Raw genomic sequence first — 27,462 nt, forward strand, 5'->3', positions numbered from 1 at the left:
CAAAACATGAGTGCAATATAGCCATTAATACGTATAATAAGTAGGAAATAGCAGGAGGCAATCTTTCAGCATAAAAAGCCTTAAACGGTTCCTCTTTTGGTCTAAGCACTGTTCCTGAAGACCTTAGCTTGTGGCTAAAATGGACACTAGGATACCATGATTTACCGGTTTAAGGAGAGCCATCTGAAGACCACATTTTTATCAAGTAGCTATGTCACTGTTGAACAGGCTTTACCCTCTAGACAATGCAATGTACTGAAACTGAATTTTCCCCTTCAAAATATGAAAAATCCAATTATCTGGAATGCAGGATTCATATTTCATGGTGGTAAAAATAAAAAAATTACTTCTTAAAAATCTTGACGCCCCCCCATTTCATTACAAAGACTACATATCCAGACAAAACTTTTATTTGACCATAGAGCAAGAGAGTTTTTGCCTTGTTTAAAAGAAGGTGTTTGGTCTCTTGGTGGTAAAGCGGGGCTTGTGCTGGCGACGCAGAACCCTATGTGGCAGAGGGAACTTGATCTTGGAGTCCTAAAGAAAAATATAGAGGAGAGACCAAAACATTATATCCATCATCTATATCAGATCTAAAGTGATAACAGGTGGATGGAGGTAGCAACTAAGCGCTTCTCACATTTTATTCTCAGAGACAAAGGACACCATATTTCATGGAAAACAAGCATCTACATTGTGGTGGTAAATAAGCAGCTATAATTGCTTTCAAATAGGCCAAGAATAGTTTGTAGTAAAAAAAAATAAAAAATAAAAAATAAAAAATGAATGCAATTTTCTATATATTCTACACCACAGCCTTCAATGAAACCATAAACACGAGTTGCATTTGTTACAAGGGTTACACACTTATGCAAGCTTTAGTACATTTACTATGCAGTTAAATACCCGCAATAGTGCTCTGCTATCAGCCATTTCACATTTTTAGACAGGAAGCTTTTACAGTTCATCTAAGATTTTCAAGTGCAAAAGAGGTCCAGGGCAGGAGTGGGCAATGGTGTTGAACTAGACATGCCAGCATGCCCGGCATCAGTTTTAGCATGGTAAACAGCACAAGTGTGGCAAGGCATGCTGAAATTGTAGTTCTACAACAGCTGGGGGATGCTTATTGCCCACCCCTAGTCTAGAGGGCCTATAAAGTGTTTGTCGTCTCTATGTAGTACCATATTGGCACCATGTTTTCTGGCATGTGGCACCTGTAGAGAAGATAATTGCAGCCCACCATTTATTTACCTACTTCTCTATTTTGTTCAGTATGCCTACACATTTTAGAATTTCTGCATTTATAAATACAGCTTACATTTTAAAAAATTCTTGCCAACAGCAAGTCTGTGCAGCATATAAGACCCAGCCTCAAAATGAATGCAGTCTTTTTTACCCCTCAATTCAGTGTCGCATGTCTATTATAAGTGATTCCTCTTCCCAAAACTATGGCGGCAGCCATCTTTAAATTAGTAAAATATAATTTCCCTGCTCCTCCCCTCCTTAGCTTGTATGTATAGGGGTCAAAATGTGAACAAAAAAAACACAACAGTAAATAGCTACAAGAAGGAAAAAAGGTACATCACAAAATTCAGATGAGCTGCAACTAAGTCAGAGCTGCACGAGAGGTACATCACTTACATGGAACTGCTTGATGGCAGGTCTGCGACATTTGCTGGCAGGAATCACCTCAACTTTCATAATCTGAATGGCATGGGCACGAGCACGATGGCGTGCACCCATGTCACGGTCTGCAAGAGTAGAATAAGCACTTGTCATGTGAACGCTTTGACAATTAGGTCATGAGAATTCATGTTGAAAATGGGACCACATGTGCAGCAAGATAAGAGAACATACTTGACTGTACTCCATGATTGGGTCACAATGCCAACCGATGAGAAGGCTATAATAATAATAAAAAAAGTCTACTTACAGCACTGTGTCACAGCACCAGCCGTAGTCAAGTCTCTGTACTCTCTGTACATGTTGTGTGTTCCACTGCGAGAGTCATAGCGCAGCCAGATGCCAAAGTTCTTCACTTTCAGTGGAGTTTTTTCAAAAACCTGCAAGAGTTAACATTGTCAGCAATAGTCCCAAGACAAGCTATCTGCCCACTATTAGTGGGATATAAAGCCAAAGAGAATTGATGGCACTTGAAACCATTCTAGAGCTGACCTAGTCTGACAGGAAAAAAAAAGCAAAACCACTATATAAGGTGGGTTAAAGAGCACAGTTGAGTCTCTCCATATTCAAATACAATATTTTTTTTTAGCATAACAGATAGTGAAACCTTTGCTTTCTGATGGCCCAATGTACACAAACTGTTTGAGCCACAAAATTATTGAAAATATTGTATAAGATTATCTGCAGGCTGTGTGTATGCATTCTGCGATTAGATTTGGGACCCATTCCCAAGATATTTAACCATTTTATGCAAATATTCCAAAATACAGAATATTCTGATATCCAAAATACCCCTGGTCCCAAGCATTTTGGATATGGGAGAATCAACCTGTATTAGGCAACTATGATAAACAATAGAAAGTAACAAATGAAAAAGCTATTTGTGCACTGACTTATTTTGATGTTCCTTAATGTTAACATATCAATTGTAATGACTAGACTCCTACAGCATCTTTTAGTTGCACTATTAGCAAACTTCCAGGGTAATGCTCCCTAAAAAGGCAACAATATGCCATAGTAAGATATATACTCTTGCTTCATGAAACATTCCTTACAAAAGCTAGAAAGTTGTAGGGAAACCAACCGTCACTTCTTAAGAGTCATTCACCATTGGATTATCAAAAAATCCTCTATTGTACAAGATTACATTGGCGGTCTAAAGGGGGTTATCCACTACATGACATGAAAGTCTGAACGTCCCAGCCCCTCATGTCGCCGAGGTACAGGCACAGCACTGGACGTCATTCAGTGAACGAGCCTAACCTCCTATCCCTGAACATGCCGAAGCGGACGATAGTTGTCGGGTTGACGGGCATGTTAACTAGACATTCGGGGACGGCAAGAAACCAGCGTGCACGTGCATCACTGGTCCTTGCTGGCTATCCATTACCCGACTTTCTGAACAAAGTTCATAATGTATAGGCCCCTTAAGGACGCACACAATAGTAGAGCCATCATGAATACATTAGTGACTAACTCATTCTACATAATCCCCATATGGAGTTTCCTAGATCACCTGTAATGTGGCATTATGGATAATAAACTACTGAAACCTACAATGCAAATTTAAAGATTACACCTAAAGGATTACTTAAATCCTAAAAACATACAATAGGGGGCATATTTACTGAAGTGCAGGTTTTTAGAAGTGGAGTTGTTTACCATAGCAACCAGATTCTACTTATTTATCTAGCACCATCTAGAAGATAACAACTAGGGGATGTAGAGTGGAAGCAGACGGTCTAAATGCCGACCGCTGGCTTCCAATCTTTTTAAAATCGGCGTGGTACTAATGACAGGCGTCGAAAACTCGATGCCTGTCATTAACCATACGCTGGAATACCGGCATACCGAACAAAGGTAAGCCAGGCGCGGACGGCCGCGGGGGTGGGGAGGAGGGTTAGGGCTCCCATTGGGGACTTAGGGGTAGGCCCCCCCCCCCCTTGATGGTTAGGCTAGGGGAAGGGGGGGTTAGATTAGCGATACTTACCTTAGGGACAATCTGGATCTTCACCCTTGTCAGACTGCCTCTGTCAGCATGTGGCCGGCGGCAATACCTACTACACCCATAACTAGGATCTGATTGGTTGTGATGGGTAACAACTCCACTTCTAAAAACCCACATTATAGTAAATATACCGCTAAAAATCAGGATAATCTGTGTATATTCTCTGGACATCTGTAGAACCTTCAGTTTCACTTCCATGGGCATATCAGCTCTTGAAAGGCGACAAGGTACAAATATAATTTATGCACACCAGACAAGATTATTACACAACTAATAATCTTTGGGTTTTGTGTGCACCTTTGTAAAATATCAGATTACAGCAGTTTAAATTTAAAAAAAAAAATGTCTCATGGCATCATAAAGGGAGCATTACCAATAAAGCAACAATATATCAGGTTAAGAATTTGTTAACCATGTCAAAACCTTAGTACCACCAGCTGCATTTGGGAGAGCAATGCTCTAGTATCCTGTGCTATGCATACATATTATACCAGTAACACTTACTTGCCCACAGTATACAATTTCTCCAGAAGCCTTCTTCATTTTTTTCAGTTGAGAAACGAAGTACCAGAACCGAGACTTGGCAACAACATGGTTGGGTGCAAAAATTCGCATACGATAGAGAGGTGGTGAGGGAGTCTTGGCTGTAGGCAGACTGCGCCCAATGACTTTATACTCTCTTAACTGCAGAGGGGAAAAAATTAAAATTTGAACAGATTGATCACCACTCCCACCTTTTAGGACAAGTACTAAGCGCATTCACAACACAACTAAGTTGGGAATTTCAGATGTCATAAGGCTCAGTTATATGATATGCCACACTTCAGCTGTAATTGTGCTATGAAGATATTTGAGAAAGTGGCAACGGCGTACATATACACAAACTGTTGTATCTTCTATTTCACTGTCATGAGCACATCTGCTCAAGAAAGGCGACAAGATACAGTTAATATTTGCACAACAGACAAGTTCAAGGAATAAATACAATGAACTTTGGGTTTATGTGCAAGATAGCCTAAATGCATGTATATACTTCCCAGACAATAACTCCTCCTTTGGGGGTATAGGTACATATTTATTTCCAAACAATCTACTTGCAACTCACAGAATTACAGATCTATATACTAAAGTGGCCCTGACAAATAGGGTACAGTTGGATAGCAGTGTTTAGCTCTATGCTCAAATGACAGTCCACTTAACTAATCTGCACCTTGTTGGGTATATATAGCCACCTTACAAAGAGCGAGTGTAGCACCAGACCTCGGATGCATAGGGCAGGAATGGCCGGAACATACAGGAGTACATATATGTACGATGCAACGATAAATAGGGCGTGCCGTGGGGCACAGGGACCGCCAATCTGTATGAGACCACAAGGGCCAGCCAGCCTACGATCAGGGCACCAGAGCTGGGGATAAAGTATATAGGCGCAGACCCCCCCTGCCTCCGGTAACGCTTGGTCCGGCCTTTCGCCCACAACACATTGTGCCTTCACATCTAGGACTAGCAGTAAGGAGACATCCCCTCCCAGGCAAACACCGCTGCCAACTATCCTGTGCCGGGTCCACATGGCCGAGTTGAGGCCGCCATGATGTAGGCCGCAAGGGAGAAGACCTGTATCAGATGCTCTAACATATGCACAGGCGGCCTCCCCCCGGAGCCGGCACACGCAGTGTCATAGGGGGGAGTCCCAGCACAAGGATCCACTCCCTCCTGCCCCCACCACGGCCTGTCTCCCGGCTAAGCTTACAACGCCGGACGCCTTCATGCTGTCTCGATCCCTGCCGCCGAGCGAAAGGAAGTGCTAGATCTGCGCCGCCCCTCGTCACTCCGCTGCTGCTTCTATATTGGACGGAGGTTTCAACATCTCGGCTTTCCATTGGGTGACCTACCTGTCAGTCATACGGTGTCTAGTAGTACATGGAACGGATGGGCTGTTCTGAACTTCTGACTTGCCAATGCCAGAGCAGGGCTCTCAGACTCAGGCTCAGCTAAAATGCAGTACACGCATCTATGCTATCTCATATCACATATACTATACATGTATTTGTGCATGTGAGGAAGTCTAAGTTATAGACAGGGGCGTAACTAGGTATTTTAAGGCCCCATAACAAATGTTTATAAGGGCCATTATGTACCAACCACTGGTGAAAAAAAAAAATATATCACATGTAAAGACGGTTATCCACTACCCGATTAAACAGAGGGATTGAACGATAACGACATGGTTATCGTTTAATCGCTTGTTAATCGGGCAAAAGTCGGGCAGCTTAATGTAAAAAATGACCAGCGATGCGCGCTCCTGCTGGACGTGTTTGACATTTATCATTGCCCGAACATGCTGTTCAATCTGCCGATAACGACAGATTGGCCATGTTCGGGGATGAGGGAGGGTGCCACAGCACAGACTGTGAAATGACTGCACGATTACAATGTCGTAATCGTGCAGTCTTTTCACAGTCTGCTAGTGGATGTGCCCCTTGACTTTGACAAGGAAGATGGGTTCCCCTCAGCTCTGGGCCCCATAGCAGCTGCACCGCTTGCACCTATGGTAGTTACGTCTATGGTTATAGATATACAGAACACAGAGATATCATTACAGTATGCTTTACAAACTGATAACGTGTATATTTTTGTTACACCAGATTATACCTTAATAGTATGTTGGACCCGTCATTAGCTATTGTTCCTGATGCAGTTTTCTTTCCCACACCCTACAATCATCTACCCCTATTTCTCCAATCTCTCTCCCCTCTTTGTCCTATCCAGGCGCATAACTAGATATATTTGAAGACCCCATAGAATAGGTTTGTAAGGACCCCTATGTACCACCCGATGGTGAAAAATGTATATAACAGATGTAACTTTGACAAGGAAGATGGTCCACCCTCAGCTCTGGGCCCCTTGCACCTATGGTAGTTGCACCCATGCTTCCATCTCACTCTCTCACCCTTCTCTAATCTCTCTCTCCCTCCTCCCATCTCTCTTCTCCGTCACTCTCTCTTCATTTCTCCCACCCATCTCTCTCTTCAATACTCCCTCCCATGTTTCTTTCTCCCCTTCTCCCATCGTTCCCATGCGTGCAGTAATGAACATGCACGTGTCACAGTCATTGCTTAGAACACTGGTAGCCAGGAGGTCATGGCAGCTCCAGGGGCAGGTAGTGAGAACTACAGGGGGAGAGGAGGCGCACGTGGATTCATTCTGGAACGGGCCTTCCCTCATCTCCAGTGTACAACTGTTAGACTGACATTTATCCGGCTTATATTCTAGCTTGGTATAAATCATGGTTTATCACTATAAACAGGGACTGACTGGGAACTTTTAGCATGGGGGATACACAAGCAAAATGGCCCAGCCTTTCCTACTACAAAGTGAAATGGGCATGACAAGAACCATGCATGTGTTCAATTAGTTTTGAAATAAACTTCTTATTCTTAAGCATCACAGTCTCAAGGGGCCTATCCATTACACGACTTTTAGAACGATCCAACCAAAACCAGGAGGTTTTGGTCACATTGTTGACAAAGTCATGTAATGGATAGCTGGCAAGGACAAGTGATGTGCGTACACGCTGGGTCCTTGCCGACCCCGACTATCTACGGAACATGCTGGTCAACCTGACGACGATTGTCAGGTTCCTCATATTCCAAGATAGGAGGTCGGGATCCTGCACTGAAAGACGTTCAGTAAACGGCGTTCAGTGCGGGCACCGCACCCGGCGACCTGAAGGACTGAACGCTAGACGTTCAGTTTTTCAGGCCGCCTAAAGCATGGGCCCCTTTATAGGATGTTCATATTTCTTCAATAAGGAAGACAAAGTATGGAGAGTTATTCAATTATTTGCAATGTGTGTAAATAATTGTTGGAACAGCCTGGGAATACTCGTAATGAAGCTATGCTGGGCTACCATAAGTATTGGTACATCTCAACATTGCATTTAATTGAATGTACCCCTATATGTAGCAAGGGGATACTCACTAGAACTTACTTTTGCCCATCAAATAGAATGCCCATCAAATAGAATGTCCACCAGGGTATTCTATGGAATGCATCTGACACAGGATGTAATCAACATCCCAACAGTCAGGATGCCGACGGTCACAATACCGACAGCAGCATCCCGACTGTCAGAATACAGACATATTGCAGTAGTAAGTATTAGGGTTAGGGGGAGGGTTAGGGATAGGCTGTGGTACAGGAGGGTTAGGCTGCAGGACAGGTGGTTTTGGGGGATGGTTAGGGTTAGGCAGCGGGGTGGGTGGGTTAGGGGGGTGGTTAGGCTGTGAGAGGGGAGGGTTAAGGTTAGGCTGCGGGACGGGTGGGTTATGGGGCACATCCACTAGACGATCTAATCCCTGTCCAATCTCTAAACGATTTCCCTTGATTTTTTCCCTTGAAATTTTATCTTTCAGTCTGAACGATTTGCAAATTATCTTTAATAGATCAAGTGAAATTGACCTGCATGTTCAGTCGACTGACGAGACGATCAAACGACCAGCGGGAGCGCGCATCGTTGATCGTTAATGACCAAACACTGCGCGATTTTTAAACGATAGAACGATAACGACGTCGTTATCATTCAGTCGCCTGCTAAAATCGTGTAGCGGATGCCCCTTTAGGGTTATAATACTTACAGAAACCTGCCAGTATTCTGAATGTCGGGATTCCATACCCAACCCATCTGACACAATTTTATTTGATCAAAGTAAATACCTATGTGTATTGAAAAAAATTAGGGTTTATCAACGTGGATGCAGCCCCGCTGTATGCTACACCCTTTATCCCTTCCCCCTCCTTTGTTATGCCTTTGGAAGAGAACGTTATTGACACTTAAAATAAATTAGAGGCCAAGAACACTTTTGTTATTTTTTATGAAGTAATTCAATATAGCTTAATTATTTAGACCATTCATCATTAAGATAACTTCATCCATTTTAATTTGTAATATTTTATATTTTCTTCACACCATAATCTTTTATTTATATACTATTTACATTTATTTTTTCCTGTACCGACAGGACCCAGCAACTGCTATTTTATTCTCCTGTGATGACCTCCCTCTACTCTACTAATATTGAATGGCAAGTGCCATAAGGTGTCCATCCACTAGCAGACATGAAAACGACTGCACGATTACGAAATTGTCGTTTGTCAGTCTGTGATGAGTCTGCACTGAACGAGCAGTCGTTCAGTGCAGGTTCAACAATCATCTGCAAATGCTCAACCTGACGTTATCGTCAGGTTGACTAGCATGTTTGCACGATGATAGATGTCTAAACGCCAAGCGGGCACGAGCATCGCTGGTCGTTTTAGACATTTTTGCAAACAATTGAACGATCGTTATCGTTCAACTTAATTGTCTAGTGGATGGGCACCTATGCACATAACAGAAGGCTGCTATGCTTAGCAACTATATAATCACGCTGCAAGGATCTGGCCAGTGATGCTCATAAGTGGAAAAGCCTGCCTGCAGCCGCACACTGGCAGCTGAGTGGCAGACAGAGGATCTGGCTGGCCACTCTGATAGTGTTTTAAACACATCACCATACTCTGCCTGAATTTGCCACTGGAACTGGCTGGTGTCTGAGAAGCAGTCAAAGGATGTTGGAGCATCCTCTGTTTACTTAAAGATGAGAACTGTACAGGCATAGGAGATCAGATGTCTTCCTAATTACAAAGTGTTGAGAAAGCCCCAAGTTTTTAACTTTTGTCCCTAAAGCTGGGTACACACCGCACACCTATATAGTCTTATACTTACCTGTCCGTAGTCTCCAGAAAGCTGCTCTACAGCGCCGGGCCGGAACTGCAGAGCAGCAAAAATCACTGGGAAAATGGTGATGGCCATTTTCCCGGTGACTTACGCATGCACAGTACTTCAGTCCCCCGGGAAAACGGCCTAGGTGCCATTTTCACACAGACTCACGCATGCGCAGTAGATTCTGGCACTAAACCAGAATCTACTGCACCGCAGCATTGCCAGAGAGAGGAGAGGGCCCGCACATGGGCCCCCTCCTCTCTTAAAACTCCCTGACTATATGATATATCGTTTTGATCCGTGTTGGAACAATATATCATACACATCGTATAGTGTGTACGGGTGATCCGTCGTTCATCACATTGGCCCATCTGCTGTTCTGCACGGCAGATGGCATGATGCAATGAACGGCGGAATACTACAACATGCAGCATGTAACAGCACATTGCTCCATTGTACATTGGATCGAGCAGTGTGTACGGTGCGTGCAACATATTGCTTTCTGCATAATTTGTTGAGAAGACGCATGCTACATTACGTAAAAGAAGGTCACCTTCTTAAGCCAAGATCAATTCTACTGGGCGCAGAGGGAGGCTCTTTACTGCACTTGCCACTCTTTTAGCAATGAGTAGCCTTATCCACTTAGCCTGTACCAAAGTGACTTTTTGCTTCCTCACATTCACTTTTATCTAGAAACTCTAAGCCAGTGATTCTTACCTTTTATTATAAGTGGTCATGCCCCTTCAGTTTTCATATTTTCTCATACACCTTGACAATTATTATTATGTATGGCAAATTTGTTGTAGAAAATTAAATAGGACAACTGGGGGGAGGGTTAGGTTTAGGCAGCGGGGAGGGAGAGCTAGGATATTTACTGATAGGTGTCGGGATGGTTAGGTCTAGACAATACAGGGCTGATGGCCCTGTGACGTCACACCCACGTGACTCGGCCTGAAAGGGGGAGGGGCGGGGATGGTAACGGGGGACCAAAAGTGTCCCCTCGCGGGCTCGCTACGCTAGCCACGCTTCGGGCACGGTGGCTCGCCACAAATATATATTCCCCCTCTATGCCCTAGTGGATGGTAACGCAGGAGCGGTCCAGCCTCCTGCAGCGGTCACGTGGTGTCTACGTCACAGAGGTCCTTTCTCCAACTTGGAAATAGCAGCAACCGTGTCGGGTGCTGAATACTGGCATCCCGTACCCATCCCCTACATACACAATACATAAAATTACACAAAAACTGCAGTTTCTGCATCATTTTATGTAACAAACAGCTTTATACATGGTCTCCTAAAGCCTACATAAAGAAATGAAAAATCACTCATCCACCTTAGTATATTAAAATTACAATAACTTCATAATTGTATTCACTCAACCTCCTTTACACCAGTGCAAAACATTTATCACAATGCAACACCAAAGTAAAAGGGAACATGTGACAATGTCAGCTAGACCACTTTAGACCACACTACAATACAAACCTGTTTCACCGATATCCAACATGACTAAATAAATGTTCTTGGGACGCTACGCTGGTGTTAGTGTTGGAACGGAACACGTATTGAACACGTAAAAGTAAAAAATGACGGTGTAAAAAATTGTGTAGGGTGGACTTTGCCTGATTTGATATATAGTCCTTTTGTTTTGCAGAAGATTTAAAACTCGTTTTACCCGGATGAGCGGTACAACGCTCTATTTGTAAAGCAAATCATTGTTCCCTAGAAACGTAAACCCAGATCATAAATTGACTCCGACAAAATGGCGACACTAATAGCTCCAGGTTCGCCTTTTTACTGAAGACACATCAGTGTAACAGAAGCAGCACTCGGCACTCTATCCTCATGTATGACACATCATTAGTCTGCGACAGTGAGAGAATAAGCATGTTACCGGTCCGGCGCACATGTAATATCCAGTGACAGTGTGACTCGGCTGCTGCTGCTGTTTACTCATAGAGCAGCTATAGGAGTAGGGTAGTGTTGGGTTGTTTGTGATGATGCTGAGGCTTTGCAGTGCGCTAGTGATGAGCAGCTCCTCGTACTGATAGTAGCTGTCACATCCATTGTATGTGTGCTGCACGCTGTGTAGCAGAGCTTAATATTGGTGCATGGAAGCAACATGCAGTATATTTGCCATCATGCAGTGGCAGGATATGTAGAGAGCTTGATTGTCTAAAAAAACATAAATGAAAACATTAATATTACCTGAACTAGCATTGAACTGATTGTCATTTAACAAAACCAAGATGACCCTAAACAGCCATGAAATGTTCCCCACACCTGTGTATTCACATGTTGGCCACGGGGAGTTTACTGATGTGTATGACCCAGCCGAGGACACATTTCTTTTAATTGATGCTTTGGAAATGGAGATTGATGACCTGAAGTCCAGGTAATTTAAGCAAAGAATTTTAACATCTTTGTTCCAGCTGTAATCTGCTCAAACACGTTTTTTGCTTCTCTTGTGTTTTTATTACAGGGTCGATATCTGCCTTGAAATAGGCTGTGGGTCTGGAGTTATATCTGCCTTTGTAGCATCTCATATTGGACCAAAAGCTTGGTATCTGTAAGTGGACTGCATTTTTATCTAGAACTAGCTGATGTACCCCATTTCACCTGGGTAGACCTTAAGCCGACCATACACGGTGCAATGCGATGGGAGATCCGACGTCCGACATATCGGACGGTCCCCACACATGGTGCAATCGGGTGGCTGACCGCCTGATATGCCGGCTCCCGCATAGCGCTGCATAGGATCGCACATCTCAACCCCTGATCAACTGAACCTGCAGTAAGATCAGGGGGTGCCATGTACGACCCCACGGTGCGCGCTTGTTCCGACCTCAGGCCCATACATGGTGCGATATAGCAGCCAAATCAAACCAATAAGTCGGATCGGCTGCTTTATCGCACCGTGTATGGGGGCCATTAGATATTTGTTTCCACTTCCATCTCACCACTCCAATAACACATTAATCCTACACCTCTATAGTAATGCATCCCCTCCCTCACTGCTATAGTAAGATATTACCCTCCCTCACTTCTGTAGTAACACATTTTCCTCCCTCACCCATGTTGTAACACATTCAACATTCTCCTCCCTCACCTGTGTAGCTATACAATCCCTCCTTCACACCTGTAGCAACACATTGCCCTCACTCACCCCTGTAGTAACTTATTTCCCTCCCTGACCTCTGTAGTAACACATTACCCTTCTCTCGCCTCTGTAGTAACACATTACCCTTCTCTCGCCTCTGTAGTAACACATTACCCCCGCTCACCCCTCTAGTAACACATTACCCTCACTCGCTTGTGTTGTAACACTTTCGACATTCCCCTTCCTCACTTGTGTAGAAATACAATCCCTCCCTCACCCCTGTAGTAACACATTAGCCTCACTCACCCCTGTAGTAACACATTCCTCTCTCGCCTCTTTAGTGTTGCCTTCCTTCCCTCACAGCTGTACTAACACATTACCCTCCCTCACGTGTGGCCTAATGGCCTGATTGAGACCCGGTCGCAAGCGCAACCGGGTCGATGGTGGCCCAGTGTGCACGCGCCCCGGAGCGAGCGCAAAAAGCACTCGCTCCGGGACTCACTACAAAAGGGGCGGCTGTTGATGTTGATCGACAACTCGCCCCATGTTGTAGGCGTGGCGGGGGGGGGTGGCGTCATAAACAGAGGCGTTCCCATGCGAACGCCTGCTGTTTGTGGGTGGCCCCACTGACATCACCAGTGATGTTAGTGGGAGAGCTTCTGGCTCTATTTGAGCCAGAAGCTCTCTGTGGCTTGCGGCCACGAGACCCTACCACAAGGGTCTCGTCGCAAGCCCGATGGTCGCGATGGTCTTGACCATCGCGACCATCATCATGGCCGCTCGCTATAACTGTGGGTGGTCACCCACAGCTATGCAAGCGGCCAGGAGACCACTCCTAAAAAAAAAAAAGTGTTCGCTTTTTGCGAGCGCCTCTGAATCAGGCCCACAGATCTGTGGGGAATCGGTGAAAACACATTTGACCCCTTTGCAGTGCTGTCCGCCTCATAAGCCACGTCAGGATCATACGGCTAGTGGGGGCTCCAGAGGTGTGGCTGCAGCACAGTCCAATATTCAAATAGGGGAGCCACACCAATTGCCAGTGATGTTTGGCAGCACTTGGGGTGGAAGTTGATGTTTGAATATTGAACTGTGCTGCAGCCACGATCAGTCAGTCAGGACATTGAACAGGAGGAGGAAACATTTTAGCCCTTTTTACCCCGTTAGGAGTCAAATTTTGATTAATCCCTGTTCAGTGTGTGCTTAGATCATGGAAGGCATATACTCCCAGATTTTCATGTTTCTAGGTCCACGGGTTTATGCCGGGCATTGATGACTCAGTCAGGACAATTTGATTTTATATTTAGATTACATCTTGGTACTTGAGAGTTGTATGGCACAGAGTAGTGCATGATCTAAACCTGGGGGAGAGGGGGGTCAATCCAATTGCCACGAAGGGTGCAAGTTGCTGTTAGACCGCTGACAACGGCACCTCATATTGCACCCCTCATGGCATGCCTCAGCCCTATGGGGCTGCGAACACTTTTGTGCTAGTTTGGACTGCTGTAAGGTGTGGCTAATTGGATTGACCCCCTAGTATTATTATTTTCTTTAATATATCAGATTGACTGTGTTTGCCTAATAGAGTATTGTGTTAGGCCAGCTACACACTTGCCCAATATCGGCACGACAAATTGTATATATTGTATATATCGGCTAGTGTGTATGCACTATTGCGCACTCCCGCGGGTCGTATGCGACGTGTTCCGTTCAGCCGTGCTACATGGCCAACCGGAAGATATTGCATGCGATTAGGTGCCAATCATGTAGTGTGTACGGATGACCAGACGATATGTCGGACTGATTTGGCCAATTTTGACTTCATATGTTGCCAGAGATCGTAGCAGTGATAAATTAGATACGATCAAACGATACAATATATTGTTTGGTCATATGCGATATTGGACAGTGTGTACACTCAATATCATATGCAGTGATCGCGCTGAGCATAAAAAAATATGGGTCCCAGGGACCCCTCACTTTGAAAAATTGGGGTCCTACTCCAGTTTCTGGGTCCCATCACAATTTTATGGTTTTGAGCTCCCCATATGCCATGAGACCACCTCACATGCCCTACACATACTGTACACTATGGAAAGTCAGTCACCAATCACCCTTTAATCTTCCCCATCCCATTAGTATCATCATTGGGATCTCCCCCCAGTCCCCATGGCCATAACAGCACCTAAATCAATAAAACTGATGAAATGAGCACAGACTATAATGGGCCTATGTATACAGCTGTTTTTACATAAAATTATGCAAAAACTGCAGTTTCTGCATAATTTTATGTATCGTTCCTATGTACTAATGGCACAATGCAGGAGATCTCACAGAAATCTCCAAAAAGTGCTAATTAGCACTTCATATTGCAGTCCCCATTATTATCAATGAGTACTACGATCTGACCCCTATGTACTAAACTCCAAAAAGCGAAGCTTTTCAGAGTTTAGCCCCGGTAGTTTACACGATCTTCAGATGGCGTAAACTACTGTAAGTCTATGGGGGCTCCAGATTAAGGAGAGAGATCTTTCAATCTCGCTCCAGAAGCTGACGCTGTGCACATGCGCAGTGTCAGCTTCCCCCGGAGAAGCACTTTAGACAGGGGGGCCCTCTCCCTCTTGTGAGCGATGTCCCCCTGGCTGTGCCAGTTGTGTGTGCGCCGCCTTCTCCCGCACCTCCATGGCAACAACAGCAGCACAGGTCCTACCTGCAGTCCTGCAGGGTGAGGGGGAGGGGGTAGTGCAGACTCCAGAGCCTTCTCTTGGGCAGTGCGGGGACTAATTCTGCTCATCTTCTGCCTCCGTCGCCAGCAGTAGCTCTCCCAGCAGCGCAATAACAGTTGGGAGTGCTGCTGCTGGCTGTGTAGGGTGGAGAAAAGCAGAATCGTCCTTGGACAGTAGAGCCAGAGCGGGGTTGAAGTGGGGGCCGGCAACAGAAACTTTGGGGCCCATCACACTCATTTTCCTTGTCCCCATCCCTCCCCACTTGATACAAGCTGGTCGGCTTGAGTCTTTTCTTACCTCTGCAATGGGGAACCTCTAAAGAAATGGATCTTTCCTGGACAGATGATAGCTTCAGACGGTATGCACCATTTATGTAGGCAATCGCATGGACCAGAAGATGCCTGTTTAAGTAGAACTATAACCAATGTCCTCATACAACACAGGTTTCTCCATAGCCACAGATCAACCTGTCTCTTCATAACCTCAGACACCCTCGCCAGGTGTCTAACAGCAGCCACAGACCTCCCCCCCACTTGACTCTGCAAAAGCCATAGCCCCCCCCCTGCAGCAGCCTTAGCCCCCCCCTTAGTCTTTGCAGCAGAAGTCACAGCTGCTCCCCAATTTCCCAGCAGCAGGAGGCACCCCCCCTATAACCCCACAGTTACCTAAGCTGCATCTTCTGCTTGCACCTCCTGACAGCGGCGGCAGGCTCCTCACTAGAGGGGGGGCATGAACACTGCTCGGCCAGACCCCGCCAGCAATCTCCCTTCGGTTCCCGAGCTGACTGCCGGAGAGGTCACTGACGCATGGCTGGCAGCGGCGGCTCCTCCGTGGACACTATAGAGGCGGCAGGCCGGCAGCTGAGCAGATAGCTCTGACCGACAGCAGCTCCCCGCCAATCACAAGCCAGGACGAGAGCTTCAGCCAATCAGAGGTGAGCAAGACTAGGCTGTTGGCTGCCAACCACACGCAGCCTCAGCAAGAGCAGAGCCAGGTCAGCACTAAGTTTGGTAGAGAAGCTGTCTGTGACATGGACAGCGTGTCCTATGGGACCCGCTCCTTTTTTAAATCTGAGTCCCTTTCACCCTGTAGCGCGTATTTTGCGATCACTGATATGTTCTGGCCTCAAGGGAAATTGAATGTAAAAGCGTTCCAATTACAAGTTGTTCAGGCGTGTACCCACCCAATTCTAATTCTTGTCATATCTCTGAGAAAGTCTGTCTCACATCTAAAGTTATTGAGGTGGGTTAAGTAAATGAACCATTCTATTCGTGGGTGGACATATTTCTGCCTGCACCATCCTGATGTTGCTAACAGAAATGTGTGATAAATCCTGTTTTTGGGCACCCAAACTGCTAAACCCAGTGTAATTGTGCGCGAAAAGCGCGGTAATTAATGTGCACCCAAAAACAATTGAATTTAAAAATTGGGCGCCCATTAATTAGCGCACCTTAAAAAACAATTGAATTGCTCCCTTATATTGTTTCATACTGTTACCTATGTGTAGTGCACCCCCAGATGACTGCTTTGGCTGGTGCTTGCATGGACAGCATGAACAACTCGTGGAACTATGCATGCAGTGTGTATCATATTAGACACTTTTCATTTACCCATATATGTCTTACTTTCATGTGTTGCTTCTCCCACAAATTGTAACCTATGTACTGCACCCAAGATGGCTGTCTCACCTGGTACTCTCGTGGGTAGGAAGAACAATGCATGGATCTGTTAATTTCATAAGGATCCTGCATTTCGCTTTAGTATTCTGTAACTTCCATATTGTGTCATCTCTTCCAGGCATTGCTTATTCCACCCAGTGTAACCTATGTAGTGCGCCCAAAATGGCCACCTCGTCTGGTACCTTCAAGGGTAGGATAAATAATCCTTGGAATTTATCAAAAATGGCTGCATCAACCAAGTAGGATGTTCATGGTTTCTGTATAACCTGTAAATCTAAACCTCTGTATAATGTTTATGGTTTCTGTATTTTCTGCAAAGATATACATCTGTACCTGTATTATGTTCATGATTTCTGTAAAGTACCTTGAGTCCTTATGGAGAAAAGCGCTATATAAACAAAGTTATTATTACTTATGTGTTAAATGTGACTGCTGCTATCTAATGGAAAGTCATAGCTGTTTTTGTCTTGATTTAGTTATTTGCGATGTAATAAAGAGATGGGACTATTGGGTTTAAATACTACTGTTAATTATGAGATTGACAAAAACAAAATGATCACATGGAGCTGTGTTATTCTTTGTTCTCACCAGTTGGTTAAACAAACTTTTTTTTTTTTTAATCTAGTTTCCTTTTAATCACAGTTCCTCACAGAAGGATTCATAGCCAACACACTCACCAAATGTGAGTGCACACTGCGCATCATTGTGATGCCCCCAGTTGGAAGATAGTTGCTACCACTGCTATGCTTCATTAGCAACTGGAACCACTTCCTTCTGGGTGGTGTATGTAACTGCTGCAGCACCTCTTTGATGGTGACTGTGGCTGGTTCCAACTGACCGTTTACTTCGGATCAGGGCTGCAGAGTAGCAGGTAATGTTGACTCAGGACACTGAGTGCAACACAGAAAAGCCAGAGAGACGGATTAGATCAGTGGTTCTCCACCTCAAGTTTTCCCAACAGGTCATGTTGTGAGGGTTCCAGTCTTTGGAAGCAGGTGCGATAACTACTGACCCAGCAAAATATATTAACTCACCTGTGCATGATTATAGGGATCTACAAAACAAGACCTGTTGGTGGTACTTGAGGACTGGAGTTGAGAACCACTGGATTAGAGGGATATCTTATTTGTAGCTCACAAAAATCAGCAGGATCTCTAAAAAAAACCCCAGTATTTATTGCTGAATAATTGCTCTTAAAAGAGCTGTTACACACCATTAAAATATAGTTATGATACATAGATGATATACACTTTACATTGGGCTTTTTGCCCATTTAATACAGTTTTCACAGAGTAATACAGCCCATTGTTGCTTTAGTCAGTCCAGGTTGATGCACCTGTTTTGCATGTGAATCAGTCGTGTTCTGGTTCATACCTTTACATTACACCAGAGGTTCTCAAGGCTCCCCAACAGTTCAGGTTTTAGTGATATCCATGGTTAAGCACAGGTGGTTAAATCAATTTGAATGAGGTACTAATGAAGTCACCTGTGCTCAACCATGGATATCACTAAAACATGAACTGTTGGGGAGCCTTGAGGACCGTGATTGGGAACCTCTACATTACACATTGTGACAGGAGGCCTGGCTTTTTCCATTTCTCCATCTACTGCTAAGGTCAGGGGAGAATCAGCCCTCCCACTCCAACCAGATGCCACCAAGTCTGGGCTGGGAGTATTTACATTTGCATGCACAAAGTCTTCCAGGCAGAGTCGTAACTAGGATCTTTGGAGCCCAGAGCAAGTTGAAGAACGGCGCCCCCCCCCCCGGTAAAAAAAAAATGGGCGGGGCACATACCGATGGGGCATGCCCACGTGACACGCCACCTATTTCTCGGCACTCTGGGAACTTTCCATTCCATATGCACCTTACTTATACGGTGATTTCTCACAGTGTGGAACCTCTGAAGAGATGTATACTCCCTGGGGAGACTACATCTTCAGTAGGTATTCACTATTCATATAGGTCACATTGTCTGGAAGATGTCTGTCTGTGTAGGAATACTAACAAGTTCATCGTCATACAACAGCGGTTCAGCCAGACACATTCCCCCTGTGTAACTTCCTTCCCCCTATGTCTCTCTCATCCAGACAATCTCCCCTAGCATTGTCTCTCAGCACACCATCGCCCCCTTCCTTGCGTCGCCTCTCAGCTACACCATCACCTCCCCCCCCCTGCGTCGCGCCTCAGCAGATCATCATCTCCCCGCACGTCATCTTTCAGGACACCATCACCTCCCCCCTGCGTCGTCTCTCAGCCACACCATCACCTCCCTTTCTGTGTCGCGTGTCTCAGCACACCATCATATCTCCCCTTCGTCGTCTCTCAGCACACCTTCAGGACATGTGAATGAGGGGCTGGGATATTCCATATATATAATATATATATATCTGTGAAAACAGCACTCACAATCAATAAATCAATATAGTCCGCCACGTCAACTGAGGTGTCATCCAATTAACGGATCCTAGTTGGCTCCAACTTATAGAAATGCAAAAACAGGGGCACTCACCAGGGTTTTTGAAAATTACAAAGTCCTTTTTTCTTTTGCATACATATCTTATGTCGACGTTTCGGTCTAATGCTAGAGCTTTATCAAGAAGTCCATCAGCACAGCATGATATCAAACAAGGACAGCATTCATCAAGGTGTTTTGTACTTCTTTGGTGAATATCCCATGTGGAGCTTTTCACACACTGACACAGATACACATTGACAAATACACACACAAACACTGACACATATACACAGACACACAAACTTCTTTCACACATATGCAGCCAGCCAAATAAATACAATGCTGGCATCATTTGTTTTTAAATGACGGCTCACTAACCCCAGACAAGTTGCGCTGCAATGCGTATTGAGGCTAGATGTATGAGTACACATCTGTATGAAATACAGTGAGATTATTTTCAGGGAATTTTCCCCATAAGATCTGACACTTGCACAAGAGTTAGGGTTTGATGTACTAATATTTAATGTAGAGACCCTGGATGACTTTGATTCTCTGTAAAGCCACAATAATAGTACTGAATAGCATATTTAGCAAAAATTTGCTTTTATTTTAGATGTACAGATATAAATCCACCAGCAGCGTTATGCACCCTGGAGACAGCACAGATCAACAAACTGCACATTGACCCAGTTATTACTGACTTGGTAAGTAATTATTATCACTGTGTAATATTCAATTATGCAGAGACTTTGGGCCAAATGTAAAAGGGTGAGAGTTTAGAAAATGTTATAGTTTAGCAGTAAACTCGCGATTTTTATCTTCAAAATGGGAAAACATCTGGATGAGAGTTTACATCGTGAGAGTTTTTTGAGTCTATGCCTGTTCTCAGACTTTTACATTGGGCGAGTTTACTGCTGAACTCTCACCCTATTACATTTGGCCCTTTTTTTTTGTTGCATAAAATATTTTGGAACTTTTCTCCTGTGATTACTTGTAGTCTGAAACCTTGTCCTATAAACTAGGGTGTTGTTTTCACTTAACTCCGTACAGTACTAGCAAAAGCAACTCACATAATCATCCTAAGTGACAATCTTCATTTACAACCCTATAGTGAGCCTCGTATACACAGAATATGATTGCTGTAAAAAACATTGCACATCAAGCATATTTTACTATAGTTGTTTTACTGATAAGATAAAATTAGGCTTACATAGTAAGAACAAGCTTACAATTTGTACTATATGTATTTATCCCCTATCATTCCAAACTACATTATGCTGTAATACACACTAAAAAGCAGATTCATCTCAATGAATGTGAGTTAAAATATGTTCTAAGGCAAAAAGAAAAGAAAATACGTTAGAGAGAGAATAATGCCAGGTAGTTTGGGTTTAGATTTTGATGTAGAAAGACATGGATATACTTTCAAAGATAATGTGCTACCCATATATCCACAACTACAGTACACACTGCACGATGCACCGTATGACGGCGCAATGTATCAGTGCATGCTGCATATTGTTCATTGTATTATCCCACTGGAAGTACAGCACATCCAATGGGACGATTCAATGAATGGCGGCCGGGAGTGATGGATCGGGTGTACACACTATACGATGTGTACAATATATTGTTCTGATCAGCAACGGGAAGATGTATAGTCTGGTGTGTACCCAGCTTTAGCGTTCTAGTACATGAGTGCTCTTGTTTGATGATAATTATACAAAACATTTCTGTAATATATTAAACTTTGTGTAAAGCCCATTGTAAGGTCAATTAATTGGTGCTCAATGATTGACTTGGAAATTGATCTTGACTGAATTCTATTTGTAGGAAAGGTTAGGCAATTTTTGTAGTTAAAATTAAAGAAGCTCAGTCCAGTGTAGCTATAATTATGGTCACATGTCTTATATAGAAAATTAATGGGTCTCTTTGTTTGTCTGTCCAGTTATGCATTCGGGCACCCCTGCACCGATTGGGAGTAAACCAACGTGAGGTGGTCCAATTGGATCCTTGTCAAGTTAGGGGGGGTTACAGTCCTGATCTGAACTCCCGTCCAGTGGAAGGCCCAGAACGGGGGGTGGTAATTGGTCTGGGATGCATAATGGAGTGGTTGGGGTCCTGGTTGGACCTCACGCGGAGTGCGTTGTGCAGAACTTTGACCCAGCTAGTTACTTACATACATATATTACGCACGTTACGCTTTAAATATTGACGAGTGGGGGAACTTTTTAAACGCTACATATATATACTGTGTGTGTATACACACACACACACACACACACACACACACACACACACACACACACACACACACACACACACACACACACACACACACACACACACACACACACACACGAGTCCTACACGAAAAAACAAAACTGAAGGGCACTCCACAAGACTTGTCTTGATAAAAGCACCTGCTGCTGAAACATTGACATTATATCTGGCTCTGCCTGGTTTCTTGATTGAATCTACATAGGCTGTGGAAGTCCTGTTGAGTGCCCTTCAGTTTTGTTTTTTCGTGTGTGTATATATATATATATATATATATATATATATACACATATATATATATATATATATATATATATATACACATATATATATATATAATAAATATTTATTACTAATTAGTTCCTAATTATGCCGGCACTCTCTGTATCAGTCAACGTGCTCCGGTGCCCCGTCCAGTTATAAACCGAATTAGTCAAATGAAGAGAAGGCACTCGGAGACTGTATCCAAAGTAAATAAATATATTCAAGGTGACATACTGAGCGACGTTTCGGGGTGCAACCCCATTCCTCAAGCCCGTATTACAAACACATACAGGACATTTACCCTCCTTAAGTAACCATCACTACCCGTCTGAGCCTCCGCCGTCCATCCCCCAGCCACCGTCATGCCGGAAGTAGCCGGTGACGTACTTACGGGTCCTACATGTCTCCGTTGCCAGGGAACAACCAAATGCGTTCCAGGCCATCCAACAGAGTGGTGTACCTGATGCAGCTCACAGTCGCAACTGGTGGCAGCGGATCTTGTAGTTCCTTGTACCGTCATCCTGGTCACATCCCGGGAGGTATAGGCAGAGGGTGGTCGCTATAGGGGACACAACTGGGTAGAAGAGATAGTAAAAATATATTATAAAACACCACCAAAACTATACAAAACACATAAATATAAGAAATAAAGATAAATGTAAATAATAAAATAATGAATGAATAAAATATTAAAAATACCACCAACCAAAAATAATAATGATGCAGAAATTGTAATAAAAAGACCACAATACTATTCATGTAAAGAAACCCCATATAAATATAATAATGTAATTAGAATATAACCCTATTTAAAGCAGAGAGTTCCAATTAATTTTATCATTAAACCCTTTGGGGAGTACAGTATCCAAACGTAAAATCCACTGTGCTTCCCTCTTGGCTCTATCTCCACCCCTCAGTGATGTTTTAACATGATCAATGATCATGTACTGTAGGGAGGCCAATGAATGTCCTGCGTCTATAAAATGACGCGCCACAGGCTGGTCATTTTCCTTCCTGATAATGCCAATTTGGAGGTGTTTTTGTGCACAGATTCTCTCTTCACATTGTTTCTACTTTAATAATTTCTGGAATGTTTCATCATACAGATTACATATTGCCGTTGTGTGTATTTGGTTATGTGGCACTGAGGGCCTGATTCAGAGCCGGACGCTCTGACCAGAGCGCTCGCTCTGAATCAGGGCCCTCCTACCTAAAAATGGAGCGGCCTCCTGGCCGCTCGCATAGCTGTGGGTGACCACCCACAGCTTATGCGAGCAGCCAAAAAGATGGTCGCGATGGTCAAGACCATCGCAACCATCGGGCTTGCGACGAGACCTTGCGGTAGGGTCTCGCTGCCGCAAGCCCAGGAGTGCTTTTGGCTCTATCAGAGCCAAAAGCACTCCCACTGACATCACTAATGATGTCAGTGGGGCCGGCCCCAGACGGTAGGTGTTCCCATGGGAACGCCTCCGTCTGGGCAGCAACGCCTCCAGCACGCCCACCAAAGGGGGTGTGCTGTCACTCACCGTCGACAGCACGCCCCCTTTGGTGCGAGACCCATAGCTTATGCGGGTCTCGCGCATGCGCACGACGGAGCTCCCTCCGTCGTGCGCATGCGCATTAGGGCACCATCGACCCGCTTGTGAGCACTCAGCGCTCGTAGCGGGTCTGAATCAGGCCCTGAGTGTCTTCTACATCAGTTGTTAATATATTGCTATCTATTCTGCATGCAGGCCAACGGATTATTGCCAAGATTGCAGGGGCAAATTGATCTTCTTCTGTTTAACCCTCCTTATGTGGTGACCCCTCCTGAAGAGGTAAGGATGATTAGGTCAGATAATTAGTTGTGGATTAAAAGAAAAAAAAAAAAAAGATATTAATTTCTTACATGATAATGATTTGCAGCAGCTATAAGAGGCCGTGTAGATATATTTATGGTAATGTTGCAGGTAACACATACTAAACACATCTTTAATGTTGCACTCAGTGTGGTGTTTCAGCAAAATCACACAAACATACAAAACTTAAATATTTATATCTAAACATTACACACTCAGGGGCTCATGTAGAGTTGGTAGTAAATTTATTTTATAGGGTTTTTCCTCGCAAAATGCATTTTTTGTTGTACTGCTCAGTAAACAGTAGTATGTCTCAATCTATATGCAGTCTAAGATACATCATCATTGCACCTCTCTGCGCTTAGAGGTGACACTGGGGAGAGACGGGGCTGCCTCATGTAGTGTAAAATTGTTTTATTGAACCTTATGATTGATGCAGAGTTGAAGGACCCCTATATATTGTGGCAGCCTCCCAACTGGAGCAAGATTCATGCAGCTGGTGATGCTGCTGCATTTGCGATCACAGCACTGCGACAACTATCACGACCATCGGTGGAAGGCCAGCTGACTATGCCTCAGCCCTTGCCACTCCCGGAAAACGAGGCGGACACGTTTCTGGGAACACCGGCCGTACCCGGCCCCGCACTACCCCTTAAATGCCTCTGCCTGTCAATCAGCCAGAGGCATAGAAAGGGCTGCATGCGATCACGCAGGACCTGTTCTGCATTTTGCAGAACGAGTCCTGAGCACTCGCAGATTCCCGATAATCATGTATCTGCATTCAGTTACGTACAATGCTGAATTAGCCCCATAGTGCAATCTGCATGAGGCTGATTTTTTTCTTTTTATGGGGGACAGCACTAGAGTTAACACCGCAGTGTGTGTAAAATATATTAAAATAAATTTAACAAAGTTGTGTATGTATGTGTGTGTGTATGTATATATATATATATATATATATATATATATATATACACATAATATGTGTGTGTGTGTGTGTATATATATATATATATATTCATATTCATATATATGTATATATATATTCATTCATTCATTCATTCAGTCAGGTGCATAAATATTGGGCCTCTATTCACCACCACAATGGCTTTGAAATTAAACAAACATGATGTGCTTTAGCTGCAGACTTTCAGATTTAATTTGAGGGTAATTACATCAAAATCGGGTGAACGGTGTAGGAATTACAATGGTTTCTATATGTGCCTCCCACTTTTTAAGGGGTAAAAAGTAATGGGACTATCAACTCAAAAGCTATTTCATGGACAGGTGTGGGCTATTCCCTCGTTATTTCATTATCAATTAAGCAGGTAAAACGTCTGGAGTTGATTCTAGGTGTGACATTTGCATTTGGATCAGTTGCTGTCGACTCTCAATATGAGATCCAAAGAGCTCAGTGAAGCAAGCCATCATTAGGCTGAAAAATCAAAACAAACCCATCAGAGAGATAGCAAAAACATTAGGTGTGGCCAAATCAACTGTTTGGAACTTTCTTAAAAATAAAGAATGCATCGGAGAGCTCAGCAACACCAAAAGACCCGGAAGACCACGGAAAACAACTGTGGTGGATGATAGAAGAATTATTTCCCTGGTGAAGAAAAACCCCTTCACAACAGTTGGCCAAATCAAGAACACTCTCCAGGAGGTAGGTGTATATGTGTCAGAGTCAACAATCAAGAGAAGACTTCACAAGAGTGAATATAGAGGGTTCACCACAAGATGTAAACTATTGGTGAGCCTCAAAAACAGGAAGACCAGATTAGAGTTTGCCAAACAACATCTAAAAAAGCCATTACAGTTCTGGAACAACATCCTATGGACAGATGAGACAAAGATCAACTTGTACCATAGTGATGAGAAGAGTATGGAGAAGGAAAGGAACTGCTCATGATCCAAAACATACCACCTCATCAGTGAAGCATGGTGGTGGTAGTGTCATGGCGTGGGCATGTATGGCTGCCAATGGAACTGGTTCCCTTGTATTTATTGATGATGTGACTGCTGACAAAAGCAGCAGAATGAATTCTGAAGTGTTTTGGGCAATATTATATGCTCATATTCAGTCAAATGCTTCAGAACTCATTGGACGGTGCTTCACAGTGCAGATGGACAATGATCCGAAGCATACTGCAAAAGCAACCAAAGAGTTTTTTAAGGCTAAAAAGTAGAATGTTATGCAATGGCGAAGTCAATCCCCTGACCTGAATCCGATTGAGCTTGCATTTCACTTGATGAAGACAAAACTGAAGGGAAAATGCCCCAAGAACAAGCAGGAATTGAAGACATTTGCAGTAGAGGCCTGGCAGAGCATCACCAGGGATGAAACCCAGCATCTGGTGATGTCTATGCGTTCCACACTTCAGGCTGTAATTGCCTGCAAAGGATTTGCAACAAAGTATTAAAAAGTGAAAGTTAGATTTAGGATTGTTTAGTTTGTCCCATTACTTTTGTCCCCTTAAAAAGTGGGAGGCACATATAGAAAACGTTGTAATTCCTACACCGTTCACCTGATTTGGATGTAATTACCCTCAAATTAAATCTGAAAGTCTGCAGTTAAAGCACATCTTGTTTGTTTCATTTCAAAGCCATTGTGGTATATATATATATATATATATATATATGTATATAATGTGTGTATATGTATGTGTGTGTGTGTGTATATATATATATATATATATATATATATATATATATATATATATATATATATATATATATATTATATATAACACACACACACATACTGCATCTGGAAAGTATTCACAGCGCATCATTTTTTCCACATTTTGTTATGTTACAGCCTTATTCCAAAATGGAATAAATTAATTTTTCTCCTCAAAATTCTACACACAATACCCCATAATGACAATGTGTAAAAAGCTTTTTTGAGATTTTTGCAAATTTAATTAAAAAAAAAAACACACAAAAAAAATAAGAAATCACATGTACATAAGTATTCACAGCCTTTGCTCAATACTTTGTTGATGCACTTTTGGGAGCAATTACAGCCTCAAGTCTTTTTGAATATGATGCCACAAGCTTGGCACACCTATCTTTGGGCAGTTTCGCCCATTCCTCTTTGCAGCACCTCTCAAGCTCCATCAGGCTGGATGGAAAGCATCTGTGCACAGCCATTTTCAGATCTCTCCAGAGATGTTCAATCGGATTCAAGTTTGGGCTTTGGCTGGGCCACTCAAGAACATTCACTGAGTTATCCTGAAGCCACTCCTTTGGTATCTTGGCTGTGTGCTTAGGGTCGTTGTCCTGCTGAAAGTTTAGCCATCACCCCAGTCTGAGGTCAAGAGGTTTTCATCCAGGATGTCTCTGTACATTGCTGCATTCATCTTTCCCTCTATCTTGACTAGTCTCACAATTCCTGCCGCTGAAAAACATCCCCACAGCATGATGCTGCCACCACCATGCTTCACTGTAAGGATGGTATTGGCCTGGTGATGAGCGGTGCCTGGTTCCTCCAAACAGAACGCCTGGCATTCACGCCAAAGAGTTCAATCTTTGTCTCTCATGGTCTGAGAGTCCTTCAGGTGCATTTTTGCATACTCCAGGCGGGCTGCCATGTGCTTTTTACTAAGGGGTGGCTTCCGTCTGGCCACACTACCATACAGGCCTGATTGGTGGATTGCTGCAGAGATTTTTGTAC

The 27,462-nt window shown here is 43.7% G+C and overlaps 2 protein-coding genes and 2 non-coding genes across 5 annotated transcripts in view; 1 reads left to right on the top strand and 3 right to left on the bottom strand.

Moving 5' to 3' along the window:
* Positions 1 to 394: 394 nt before the first annotated feature.
* On the bottom strand, positions 395 to 5,544 carry RPL18A (ribosomal protein L18a). Its single transcript, XM_088454638.1, has 5 exons — positions 5,442 to 5,544; positions 4,196 to 4,375; positions 1,934 to 2,063; positions 1,642 to 1,751; positions 395 to 537 (listed from the first exon to the last, which is right to left on the bottom strand). Exons 1-5 carry the CDS (start codon positions 5,457 to 5,459, stop codon positions 445 to 447), a joined length of 531 nt encoding a protein of 176 aa, XP_088310764.1. The 5' UTR covers positions 5,460 to 5,544; the 3' UTR covers positions 395 to 444.
* Positions 3,861 to 3,989, bottom strand: LOC148538409 (small nucleolar RNA SNORA68). The gene has a single exon (XR_015872419.1). It is a non-coding gene; the product is annotated as a small nucleolar RNA SNORA68 (small nucleolar RNA).
* Positions 4,574 to 4,701, bottom strand: LOC148538410 (small nucleolar RNA SNORA68). The gene has a single exon (XR_015872418.1). It is a non-coding gene; the product is annotated as a small nucleolar RNA SNORA68 (small nucleolar RNA).
* Positions 5,545 to 11,250: 5,706 nt separating the features above from the next.
* HEMK2 (HemK methyltransferase 2, ETF1 glutamine and histone H4 lysine) overlaps positions 11,251 to 27,462 on the top strand; it is a 35,664-nt gene continuing 19,452 nt past the window's right edge. Inside the window, exons 1-4 of one of the 2 annotated variants that reach the window (XM_088453839.1) lie at positions 11,251 to 11,841; positions 11,929 to 12,015; positions 20,018 to 20,108; positions 23,682 to 23,765. In XM_088453839.1, coding sequence (XP_088309965.1) covers positions 11,696 to 11,841; positions 11,929 to 12,015; positions 20,018 to 20,108; positions 23,682 to 23,765 — 408 coding nt within the window. In that variant the 5' untranslated portion in view covers positions 11,251 to 11,695. The remainder of the gene's footprint in view (positions 11,842 to 11,928; positions 12,016 to 20,017; positions 20,109 to 23,681; positions 23,766 to 27,462) is intronic. The other variant, XM_088453840.1, reaches the window with a different exon arrangement.

Source organism: Taudactylus pleione, unplaced genomic scaffold, assembly GCF_031769625.1.
Source record: "Taudactylus pleione unplaced genomic scaffold, aTauple2 ptg000040l, whole genome shotgun sequence".
In the NCBI taxonomy this organism is placed as follows: Eukaryota; Metazoa; Chordata; class Amphibia; order Anura; family Myobatrachidae; genus Taudactylus; species Taudactylus pleione.

What these genes read in the sequence shown, in the direction of transcription:
- RPL18A (XM_088454638.1), bottom strand. An exon ending in AAATTGTATACTGTGGGCAA is followed by an intron (nt 2,064 to 4,195) that starts GTAAGTGTTACT and finishes TAACTCTTGCAG; the next exon opens with GTTTTTGAAAAAACTCCACT. An exon ending in TGGTGCTGTGACACAGTGCT is followed by an intron (nt 1,752 to 1,933) that starts GTAAGTAGACTT and finishes CTACTCTTGCAG; the next exon opens with ACCGTGACATGGGTGCACGC.